Here is a 13322-nt window from a genome sequence, read left to right on the forward strand (position 1 = left end):
CGAAAGTGACTCCTCACTCGTAGTGTAACCACAGGCAAGCGGAGTCCGGTAACACCTTGGATCGGCATGAAATGAAGATTAAATAAAGGAAAGTCCATGATTCCACTCCGAAAACTTGCAGTTCAATTGACTCGTTGGTTTGAGAAGGAAACTTTAGACGGATGACGACAAGCGTTGAGTGGTGTCAACGGATAAGAAAAAGATTAACATAATGTCTCTTTCCTTCTTAGATCACCCAGTTCATAATTCACGATTCATGTAGAATACTGAAAGCAAAGTTTATCTACCTTTAATGGCATGTTCTTTAATTCAAGGAAAGAAAAGATAATACAGCGATACTTCAACAGTTGTTGACATTATATTACTAATTCACTCAATAGATGTCGCTATTATTGCAGTGTCTGGCAGCAGCCGCGTGAATACAACATGCACTCAGTCCCGAGCGACTTTCTTGCCTGTTCCTACAACCTGTAGCCGACCTCTTACCGTAAACAAAAACTATAAACAAACCTGTTGATGCAGGTTGTGGGAACTGATAAACGAGGGAGACCATAAGACCCTTAAAAATAAGTGACTTACAATGTATCTGATGAACATAAGATGATTAGTCATCGGAAGTATATAGAAATCAAGCAAACTGCACAGCGAAGACGGGAGAATGATAGAACGTCGATTAAATAACAGGTTTAGTAGGCGCACGGAAATCAACCATAAGTGACTTAAGGTAAGAATGATTGTAAAGTTTGATATTACGGTAGCTAACAGAAATGTGGATCATAATGAGATTGACAAGTTTTTTTTTTTCTGTGATATAAGTTATAACAGGCCCGGCTGATTACCGAAGGGTATCCAAATAAAACTACGGTCTCATATGAGGGGTGTGTCGAAAGGTTTGTCAACTTTAGGGTGGTAACATCAGGTGGGGTTGCCAAGAATTTTCCCTGAGGTAGTAAAGCCATAAAGACCAACAGGGGCTGAAGTGTTTCCGACCCTCGACATGACAGTCGCCCTGCAGGTCATTGCCTAATGAGTGCAATGTAGGCCAATGTTCTCCTTAGCCTGACCTTCAGACTCTCCCTTAATTTTCGCTTAGGGTGAACATTTCCCTAGATTGCTCTCAATATACATTTTCCTACTGGGTGATTTTCTCTTAGGTCGCCAATAGCACTTTGGCCCATTTTGAGAAAAACCACCCGACTACATTAAGCATGTCACTAAAAAGCTGTGGATATTGAGTGATTTAGTAATGCAGTGGTAGTATAATGTTTACAAAATAGGATAAGAGTGACAATGTTTGATATCAAGAGTAATATTGTATTCTCTAGTATTTTGTTAAGCAATAGTAGTGCAGGATATGAAGATTAGTAAAAAGTGATGAGGGTTTATTTAACTCAAAAGTAAGTGGATTACTAGTAGAGTATAAGCTGAAGCTACGAAAGCTCCCTTAAAAGCTAAAATTTAATTTGCTTTTGGTATATTTTGCAAAAACTGGTATGCTAATAATGTGGTCAACTTTTAGAAGTCATTGATAAGACAGTATTTGCATTTCTGTGGTCATGAAATGATACCGTCAGATTCATGTGACGTTGGCCTGCAGACGATGTATTTCAGCAGTAATACAGAATTGCAAAGTAAATTCATGCAGCCAAGATTTACTGTTAATTAAAGTGATATCAGAAATATATCAATGTCTGCAGTATGGCATCACATGGTCTTCAGGTATTCACATGTGTTTATAAGGAAGTAAATAGCCCAGCTTAGGCTTGTAATTAGTGACCACAAGAATCACTTATGTTTCTTAATGAATTAAAAATAAGAATTATTTGGATGATAGAAGAGATTAGGTGAACTTTCTTAGAGTTCTGTTGACTTTTGACGATTTTCAAATTTTATATTACAGAAATTAATTTCACTATTTCCTTGATCTTTGTAACTCTTATTAATATCCTTGTTTAATGTCATAAGGTAAGATTCTGTGCTGCCGATCACACTCCACTCTTATTCTGTTTTGTAAACCGTTCTCTACTATTTCAAGAGAGTATCATATAATATTCAAAGCTATCACTACATATGGGTAAAGTTCTACATTACTAGGTTTACAATGTCAGGAAACATTACACTCTAACTTGGCATATTTTTGTAATATATTTTAGCCAATAATCTGTTTCCAAAACTCAGCCAGAATAGTGGATAGAAAAATTCTTGTTGTCTAAGAAAGTAGCTTATATTATATAAAACTTAAGAGAGAAGAATAACTAACAATGTGAAGAAAGTATTTATGTAGATTTGCATAGAATGATTAAAGAGATATCAGAATAAACATCACTTTGAAGCATATAGCGCTGAAAATAGGAAAAGAAACCCAAGGTATTCTATATTTTTGTTAGAAATGAGTCACTATCCTGTCAGTTGGTCTGGTGATTATAAAAAGCAGTGACTTGGTTCAAAACAGTGAAGCCATAACAAAGAACAGAAATCATTTTTTTTAATCTGTATACACCTTTGAGTATGTAACTCATGTACCAGATCCATTCCCTTCACTAGGAGCTGAAGATATAATGTTTTGCACTAGAGTGAAAGTGTAAAAAAGACAGGCCCAGAGAAGTTTGATACGGGGATGGTGAAAAAAGCAAAAAGCAAGGTAGTTTACTCCTTGACTGCTTTTTTCAGTAAGTTACTTGCTACGAGGAAGGTTTAAGAGAATTGGAAGTTTGCTAATGTGACACAGACATTCAAAAAGCTAACAACTGCTTGCCCAGAAACAATTGCCCAATTACTTTAACATCTGTGGCAGGATAACTTACAGAAATCATCATTTGAACGAGATCATACAGAAAGTCATGTACAAAGGATAACCATTCAATAACAGATTCTCGTGTTTTTCAATGAAATCATTCATATCTTACAAATCTGCTGGATTCCTTTTTTGATATAATGAATGTGTATGAAAAAAGCAAAGTAGGTGATACCACATTTATATTTTCTGAAAATGTTTGATAAACTTCATTCATTGAAACTTCTGCATTGAAACTTCTGCATTGATGATTAATTCTGTGGTTAGACTTGTTTGACTGTTTGTAGACAAAGATTTTCTGTTCCAGTGTCTCACTGTGCATCCTCTAAAGAACTCTGAATGCAGTAGCCCATTACTTTTATGCTCTTTATAATTACTATGTTGCTTTTATTCCTTGTACAGGAGCCACTCCAGCATGCAATCTTCAAGCATACAATCAATATCTGGCAAGGTTGTATCAAAATGCCAACTTTTAGGATGTATTATGGTTCTCAAGAATACTTCGTTAGGACTCTGCTTGCAGTGGCAATTAACTGGAGATCACTGCATGAAGAGCAAAGAGCACTTAGAAGCAGTCATAGTGACAGAGATTCAGGTACTATTAAATTATACTTCACTCCCTTGATAGAGGTCTTTCTTGTTTTATGATAATTATACTATATAAATGGTAGTAAAGAATAATATCCTGTAAAAGCATAGATGTACAAACAGTAATATATACCTGCCAGTGTTTCACTACTTGGCAAAAATTGTATTAGCAGTTGCTTTTGCTTTATTATTCCTGGTTGCATCAGAAGACATTACTTTTGAATGGCCATCATAATTTCAACTATTTTGCCGATATCATACGTTTCATGATCTGTTAAAAGTCTGTTGGTTACTAATGTAACTTATAGATTTAGATGACTTTAGTGCAAAAATGCAAAATGAGTTTTTGACTAGTTATGTGATCATATTTGAAGGCATTTAATAGAAAGGAACATGCTGTCCAGGTTGATTGTAAATAGTCTTATTTATTTGATTATGAATATTATTTTAGTTCAACTGGCTCTATACTCTTTCCATGTGTTCCTTGCCAAGCAACTCTGGTGCTTTTCACAGGCTTATCTTGACTTTTGTAGCATAGCTGTCACCATTCTGTTGATAAGTAAACCAGCATTAAGGTCTGGTTATTAGATATTAACTGTATGTATTTTGGGTAATTTACCGAAGGCATTATATAACTGGTTGGTATCGCTAATATACTAGTAAAACTCACCATGTGCCATACTTTTTTTAATGCAGGCTAATGTGACATGATATAGTTGGAGAAAGATATTCTTTATATAAGCATCAAAGCATAAAATATTTGTATATATAATGTAGGGCATACATTTACATGGGAGCATATTTGAATTATAAAAACAATTATTCTTCTTGTCTGTTAGCTCTCCAAGATTGTCCCGTGATCTGAACCATGCTTTCTTTTGACTTGCAGTAATGTTTTTGTAAAATGAGCCTACTAAATAGGGATTGAAGGCTGTAAAGTACTTGAATTGGTTTTGCCTGTCTTAGTGCCCTCCCTGATATGGAAACATGTGAACTCACACATCATCCAGTCTCTCTTCCATGTTTATTTTCATAGAATTCGAAGATGCCTTCAAGTCACATATGAATTTTCATCACCTTTAGAAACAAAACACCAGAAGAATGTTTACTGGAGAAATAAATGACAAACAGAATTTCATGAAAGGGTCTATCCCGCTCAGTACTGGAAAAAAAAAAACATAGTCAAAAGAGTCAAGTAGGTTGGTGTACACTCAGAGTATCATATGCAACTCAGAAAAAAGAGGAAAATCAAATATCCTTTGTTATTTAAAAAAAAAAAAAGATTGTGCATAATCAAATTTCAGACCAAGGACTTCAAGTACTAATGGTCCATTAATCAAAGGGGGCATATTTATACATGATAACAAGGAATGGGCAAAGTACTGAAAAAAGAAAGATTATAAATCACTGGTCAATGAAGGAATAATCACTAAAGACTAAGGATCCTAGTGATCTTGTTAAGTATAGTGACTCCTGTGTTGTACTTGAATGAATTATCCGCTCTCCATTGGGCCTTGAGAGGGTCTTTACTAGTTTCCTATTTCCTATTAGAAGCCTCTCTGTAAAGAAATGTGAACTTCCAATAGCAAGCGTACAGGACATTTTCTGCATAGTTGAACTTGGACTCTGGTGCTATGCCAGAAGGTCTAAACTGACTCACCTAGCCTTACCTCATAGAGAAGGAAGCAAATCATTGCCCCCCAAAAAAAAATCTTACCACCTACTAGGACTAAACTTTGTAATTATGAAAATCATTTTGAGAGAATCTTCAGTTGTAAAACGATTGGCTTCGATTCAGATAATATATCCAACTTCAAGCATAAGTGCTTCAGGGTAAAAAAAAATCATGCTTAATCATTATGATATTGTAGAGGCACTCGAGGAAAAATGGAATGTTGATACGCACATGCATTGCAGAATGTTTGGATTGATATTGTCATATCATTTTGTATACTGAACTAATATAAGTTACTCTTGTATCTTCAGTTGCCTCATATTTACACATGAAACAACTCCATTATGTAGGGCCAAAAATAGATCCTCTGACATCAGAACATCTCTTTTCCATAAGAGTTAGTTAATCCACAGACTCTGTTCATGTCTTATCTGGTCTTCTTAATTATTCAATAGGGTCTCACAGTAAGTTTATAGAAATGATATTTTAACACAATACACTCAGTTACACCCAAACTTTGCATTATCATGGAGCAGGGATGAATTTCACATGGTCTAAACTGAAAAATACACCCAAAATTTGGCAATGTGGATTTTAAAATTTTTTGATGAAGTTGCAACAAGAAAATTGAATCCATACTGTATTAATGCAGGCTGCAAATTAATTAACATGGTCCCAGCTGTAATTTTTTTTCAATACATTTTTCATTTTCTCTTAAAAAGTTTTTTAATCCCCATTTACCATGTATACAAGTGGCACACATTACCATGCCAGTTGGCGGTCCCCAACTTGTGTTAATGTGTGACCTTGCAGTACTGCCATACATTGTCTCCCTTTACCTTTTGCTCTGGCTAGATGTATCCACACTTGATTTCATGATGATGCCTATGATAATGATTATGTATAGTCACAACCCTTTCTTTAATCAGAGCTTGTTCTTTTGACAGACTGGTGTCAGATTGTATCCCGTTAAAATGGACTCACTGATGGAGAAGGCAGTTTTTGGGAAAATGATGTGCAGTGGAGGAAATAAAGGCACTGAAACAGAACCTATGGCTCTTTTAGTGGTGTGTGACACAGGACAAGTTATGGCTGCCCACTCAAAATTGCCTGGAGTGTTAGTCATCCTCTGTCATATAGCTCAGCCAGTAATTTGGACTGGCATTTTGGAAGGTATGGAAATCTCAATATTAGAGGAATATCACTTTTAGGGAGATAAGGATATTGATGCTGAAGAAATATGGGAATGCTCTTTCAGGTGATCAGGTACTGTGAGACATTGATCAGGTTCTGTGAGACATTGAAGTGCATTGTCCAAATGCTACATATTTTGTCGAATATATTAGGATCTAGGTAATGTTTAAAGGAATGGATTGTACCATTGTATAGAAAGTATTTATTTTTTATCTATTTTAAATTATTACCACAGGAAAATGATGGACTCTTTTGAAACAGAGGTTGTTTGATGATACAGCACTCTAGATAAAACAGCCTCACCAGAAGTGACTATTCACTCATGGTGTAATATGCTGGCAGTGCCTGATAACACAAAAAAATATGCATACATAACTAATGTACAAACTATACATTGCCAAGTATAGGAGGTAAAATGTATGACTGGAGGATGCATGAAAGTAATGATAATCATATGATGTAATAAAGAGGCGAAAAGAAAGGCTTTATGAAATCCTTTTTAGCATGGGTACATCTTAACTGAGAATACTGGTTAAGAAATCATTGTAGAATATGAAGAATGTATGGAAGAGTAACAGTTGAGGGTACCTTTGATTTGCGCTCTGCACAGCCCATGGCTACTTGATTTATACTGTACCATTTATATTTTTATTTATTATACTTTGTCGCTGTCTCCCACATTAGTGAGGTAGCACAAGGAAACAGACGAAAGAATGGCCCAACCCACCTGCATACACATTTATATACATACATGTCCACACACGCACATATACATACCTATACATCTCAACATATACATATATATACACATACAGACATATACATATATACACCTGTACATGATTCATACTGTCTGCCCTTATTCATTCCCTTTGCCACCCCGCCACACATGAAATAACAACCCCCTCCCCCCAAATGTGCGTGAGGTAGCGCTAGAAAAAGACAACAAAGGCCACATTCGTTCACACTCAGTCTCTAGCTGTCATGTATAATGCACTGAAACCACAGCTCCCTTTCCACATCCAGGCCCCACAAAACTTTTCATGGTTTACCCCCAGACGCTTCACATGTCCTGGTTCAATCCATTGACAGCATGTTGACCCCCGGTATACCAAATTGTTCTGATTCACTTTATTCCTTGCACACCTTTCACTCTCCTGCATGTTCAGACCCCAATCACTCAAAATCTTTTTCACTCCATCTTTCCACCTCCAATTTGGTCTCCCACTTCTCCTCGTTCCCTCCACCTCCGACACATATATCCTCTTGGTCAATCTTTCCTCACTCATTCTCTCCATGTGACCAAACCACTTCAAAACACCCTGTTTCTTATTATTATAAATGACCTTTGACTGCTCTCTGGGCTTCTTCCACAACTTTACAACACTTTCAATGACAGCCATCTACCAAAAAACAGAAGCAATAGCCACACTAAACTTCAGGTGGTTTATTTAAGTTTCCAGTATTTCTGTGTAACATCAACAGGACCATACTGTTTTCCTGTCAATTCAGTAATGTTACTAAGAAGAAGGTATTCTTCAAAACTGCAAACTATACCAAATTGAACCATTATTTCATTAATTTAGTTTCACTGCTTAGTGTTTAGTTTTCCATCCAAATATCCACAATTCAGGTACACAAATGCTACATGTAACCTGAAGTTGTTCATTTTACACTTGGACACTGCTTTGTGCAGTTATGTGAGTATTCTACACTTTTTATGTGTAGTACTTTCAATTCAGTGCCTACTTTGCAGTTTTGGAGACTACTTTCTTCTTAGTAACATTACTGAATAGACAGGAAAACAGTATGGTACTGTTGATGTTAAACAAAAATACTGGAAACTTGAATAAACCACCTGAAGTTTAGTGTGGCTTTTGCTTCTGTTTCTTGGTAGATAGATCTCATTGAAAGTGTTGTAAAGTTGTGGAAGAAGGCCAGAGAACAGTGAAAGATCATTTATGTAATAAGCAACAGGAGAGTAATCCCTGTCCCACCACCACCAGTCATGTTAGAAGGAGGTACAAGGACACAACTTTTCCTCTTATGCACCTGTCCATTTTTACATCCAGCTTACTCCACTGCCCTATCAGTATAATGTCTAATGTTATTTACTATTTTCTCTGTTATGTTTGTGCTTATCTCAATAATTATAAGTTTATAATAAGATCTACTAAAGAGACCTATGAAGGAAAAAACATATTAGTAGTATTTCTTAATTTTCTTCACATCTGTTTGCTACTTCTCACATGAGCAAGGTAGCATCAGGAGCAGATTAATGAGCCTTTGGGGAAAAATTTCTCACATGATACTTTCTATACAATTCTGCGAGTATAATTGAATGTGGTCATGTAGCTACAGAATCAATGTTAGCAGATAAGGCCTTTCTTCATCTTTTCCTAGCATAATCTCACTAATGTGGGAAATGATGATCAAATATTAAAAGATATACATATATTGTTGAGAAACTGATGCTTCTGTGCACAAGATTAACCTGCTCATCTGGTGTATGAACTCCACTCCTTTCTCTAAATGAAATGTGGTATCATAATATTAACATTAATTTCTAGCAAATTTTGTCACTACAGTTTCATGTAACATTAGGTAACAGTAATTCCTTATCATGATACTATATTTGTATCCAAGATGAGATAATGATAGTAATTTACTATGTTGATCCTATGAGAGCTGACTAGATGACTGAAACTTATTTAGCCTAAAGGAAAAGATTAAGATGGTATTTGATACAGGTATTCAAAATTGTCATTAGCTTTGATAATCTTGACTTAAGCCGCTGCTTGAGCTAGATTTGTCCAATTTCACTTTTAGTAATGGATACAAACTCATGGGCAAGAGTTTCCTTCAGAAAAAGTAAAGTACATTTTCTTCAACAGGATTGTTAACATATGGAAATATTTGCGAGCTGGAGTAGTTTAATATAGCACCATAAGTATGCCAAAGAAGAGACTTGATGAATACTTTGCTTCTTTTCCATGAGTGACAATTTTTGTGCCTCCTGAGTTGCATATAAAACTTACAGGAATTTCTTTAAATCACATATATGCTCTTCTCCCCTAACAATACCAAACTCTGAGTTTCTGATTTTCTCCTTTATTACAGACAGTCTTAAAAGGAACTAAGGCTTTGTTACTGTTTGAATTCCCTTGTATTTTCTAACAAGTTTTTTGCTTAGTTTCCTGTAGCCTCTGGTTGTTTTACATATGTATCTTTCAAAGAAAGAGCAACCAGGGGCCATGAGTAGGGAACTTTTAGGAGGGATTTTAAAGAAATACCTCTATAGTGTCAGGGTAGTGATAAATGGAATGGACAAGGTGATGAAATTGTGAGTGCTAATGGCATATAGGGGTTTAAAGGGTTATATGATGGCAGAGTTCAAGATCAGGGACCTTGTTACTATGCACCCCATACTTTGCAAATTGGCAAAGAGTAGGTGGTTGCACATGGGACAGACAGTTGGAAATCCGGCATAGACACTCACTGGGTGTTTATGTGTGGTAAGAATGGGGCACAGTGAAAAGAGGCCTTAGTGAGACTATTACATGGTGGGAAATGCACAACAAGAATCTGTATGTGAAAGGAATAAAGGGTAAATACTATCCCTACCTTGACTCAAGAGCTCCCATTAAGATTGTTGAGGAGGTGAACTTTCTCCTTGGAAATATTAGAATGGCATTTGAATACTGTGTTTGGATAAGGAAATGTTTGGTAAACTATTGACGACGTGTATTTGACCAAGGCCGGATTATACTTAGGTACAGTTTTTGTAGGATATGTCGATTTTTATGTTTTTTGTTTGCTGTAATTAGCATATACTAATTAGAGAGTTGAGGTAGTAAGAACACTCTCATTGAGAGGGCTGACCAGGTTGTATTGAAATGTTTCAGACATCTGGGGCAGGCCAGCAAAGGCATACTGACTAAGAAGTTCAGTGTGTTCATCAGAGAATAAGCAAATGGGAAGGGAAGACTGAGAAGGATATGGAAGGATGCAGGCTTTAAGGTAATAGGGCATAAACATTCAGGAGGTTGAGAGACATGCTTCAGAGAGAATAAATTGGATTGATGAGAAATATTAGGGAGTGGTGGGGCATCATGTCATTGGACTGAACCCATGTCTGGTACTGATGAAAAATATTGGGGAGGGATGGGACATTGTGTCAGTGGGCTGAACCATGGCATGTGTGAGACTTGGCTGTGGATGATAGGCTATCGGTTTTAGGATGTCATACATGTCACTTGGAGAATGTATGTGTGTAAATGAGCCTGTTTTGCATTTTTTTCTGGTACTGCCTCTATGGCAGATGAGGTAAAGGGGTATAAAGGAAAATATATGTATGTGTAGATTCCTTCAATGCATACCTAATTTTAACCTCTTTTTACTATTCCAGTCAGTGGTACATCTGCTGTTGTGGTTGTTGGCAAGGCAGCAGTATTGAATATTGGAAAACCTCCATCTGTCATCCACACATCACCTGAACTGTGTGGAAAGTATGGCAAAAGCAGTTTATTTTGGCACACAAATACTCTCACAACAGTTCCAGTGACATGCTTTGGTCAAAATGACACCTTAGTTTTGTCTGATGGTTTTGTTTGCAGGTTGTGCCATATTTCTTTTGTATCAGGAAATAAAGTGGAATTAAAGTGCTGTAAATTACCAATTAATGGTGTTATTGAAATTACTTGTGAAAGCATAGACCATGTTGAGATGTTGACCTGTGATGGCCGAAAATATACATGTTCCTGGAAAGTCCTTACAGCAAGTGAGAAAAGTGATACCTCTACATTGAATCCCAGGTTGACTGATAAGGAAGTACCTTATACAATGGAAGGCATAATGACTGGTATCCAGCGTTGCTCAGAACTTATGAGTATAGAAGGAAAAAGCATCTACACATTAGATATGTATATTAAACAGCTTAGCATAGCACATAGACTATTAACTGAATCACAGTCATCTATATTTTCAACTAGTGTAAGAGTGGAGCAAAGTATTGCTCATAGGAATTCTTATTTTGCGGTTATACAGTTTAGCAAAATTGGAGCCAATATTGATCTGGATGGGAGATGGTGGAGACTTTGTATTGTTATTCCTGGAGCTGACAGGAAACACTTTGTAAGTGCAAAACTTGATAGTGAATGTTTTAAAACAGATATATGTATGTCTGTGGCACTACCAAGGTTAAATCTCAGCAATACTCTTGATAGCATAACCATAGAAAGTTACCTGGTGCTAGAACACTTCTCATCATATCGACCAGTGTGTCGTGTATTTGCATGTCAAACAAAGGTTGACATATTTCACTTTCTTGCATGCCAGCGTAATTTAAGTACCTTTGATGTTTTCTCTCCAAAGTCTGTCAAGTTATCTTACACATTTTTTCCGGGGAAAGAAAGCATCAGCTTTAAATCCGGTATGAATCGGAATCCAACCCCTTATTGCAAAGTTTTCACATCATTTATAACTCATGATAAAATCACAGCCTTATTTGGGACTTTACTCAACTTTGTGTCACCATCATATCCTAAAGATAAAACAAGTGAGGTTCCAACCCACCAAGTTTCTCTTTGGTATCATGATGTTCGGATTGATCTTCATTGCTCCATGATAGGTGATAGAACACATCTCACCCTTGAGGGTCATAATCCATTTGTGGTTCTTTCAATAAAGGCATCCTTAGAGAGGAGGGTGAAAGAACTTGGCTTACCCTCTTTGCCAGTGACACTAACCCCAGCAGTCCTAAAACAGGCACACCTCACCCATAGGATACTGAATTTTGAAGCTAATGTAGCTACAACACCAGCAGCCATTAGTCACTTGTATCAAAGTATTACATATCTAATGTCACTGTTACCTTTTTCTTAGCTCCTTAGTGACAGGAATTACTCAGGACATTTTGTCACTGATGTTGTCATAATATATTATCTAGCTCAAGGATATTCATGTATATAAATCATATAATTTCAAAGTTAAAGTCTTTTATTTAGATCCTACCTCTACCTCTGTCCCTTGGCTTTATATTTGATTTTAAGTCCACCTGACCTTTGAAAAGGGAGCTTGCAAGTTATTTCCAGTTTTTTTATGAATAGTCTATATCCATATTTTTTGCTTCTCACTATTAAATATTCACCACTGCCTCTCCTTAACAACGTAGCCATATTGAGCAAAACTTGGTGGGCATGTGAATTAAATGGATTGCTTTTAAGATTATGTGTTAAGCTTAATGTTAAAAGTCTTACAAACTGAACCCATTTTTTCCCACCTGACAGCAAATTTAGCCCTGTGACATCTAGATTGGGTAAGTTAGACTACCTGGTAGGATAAATACATCTTCCCAGCAAACAATACATCGAGACAGCACTCAAACTTCACCACAAATATAAAGCAACTGACCCCTCCAACCCATATCAGCAAACACGAACTAACTCATCTCCCAAACCCCCCACCTCCAACAGACTAAGGATCTACCTCTCTCCAAGACCCACGCATTCACCTTCACCCCATCCATAATTGGATCTAACAGCAGACCTACCGTCACCTGAAACCACTCAACCACCTTTCTCCCTACTAGTGCACAGGCCATGCTCTCATAAATACAACATACAAATCCTGGCAGCGGATGGAACCATGGAAGTGGAAGTGAATCATAGGGTGGGGGAGGGGGCGAAAATCCTGGGAGCCTTGAAGAATGTGTGGAAGTCGAGAACATTATCTCAGAAAGCAAAACTGGGTATGTGTGAAGGAATAGTGGTTCCAACAACGTTGTATGGTTGTGAGGCGTGGGTTATGGATAGAGTTGTGCGCAGGAGGGTGGATGTGCTGGAAATGAGATGTTTGAGGACAATGTGTGGTGTGAGGTGGTTTGATTGAGTAAGTAATGTAAGGGTAAGAGAGATGTGTGGAAATAAAAAGAGCGTGGTTGAGAGAGCAGAAGAGGGTGTTTTGAAATGGTTTGGGCACATGGAGAGAATGAGTGAGGAAAGATTGACCAAGAGGATATATGTGTCGGAGGTGGAGGGAACGAGGAGAAGTGGGAGACCAAATTGGAGGTGG

At 36.9% G+C, this 13322-nt stretch overlaps 1 protein-coding gene across 2 annotated transcripts; it reads left to right on the top strand.

Moving 5' to 3' along the window:
• Positions 1-450: 450 nt before the first annotated feature.
• Positions 451-12237, top strand: LOC139756796 (uncharacterized). Of its 2 annotated transcripts, XM_071676597.1 has the most exons (5): positions 452-724; positions 3197-3389; positions 6005-6230; positions 10157-10271; positions 10660-10793. In XM_071676597.1, exons 2-4 carry the CDS (start codon positions 3210-3212, stop codon positions 10186-10188), a joined length of 438 nt encoding a protein of 145 aa, XP_071532698.1. In that variant the 5' UTR covers positions 452-724; positions 3197-3209; the 3' UTR covers positions 10189-10271; positions 10660-10793. The 2 variants fall into 2 exon arrangements, with proteins under 2 accessions (XP_071532696.1, XP_071532698.1); XM_071676595.1 differs by lacking the exon at positions 10157-10271 and having other exon boundaries at positions 451-724; positions 10660-12237.
• The last annotated feature ends 1085 nt before the right edge of the window (positions 12238-13322 follow it).

The sequence above is a fragment of the Panulirus ornatus genome, chromosome 23 (genome assembly GCF_036320965.1).
Source record: "Panulirus ornatus isolate Po-2019 chromosome 23, ASM3632096v1, whole genome shotgun sequence".
Classification (NCBI taxonomy): Eukaryota; Metazoa; Arthropoda; class Malacostraca; order Decapoda; family Palinuridae; genus Panulirus; species Panulirus ornatus.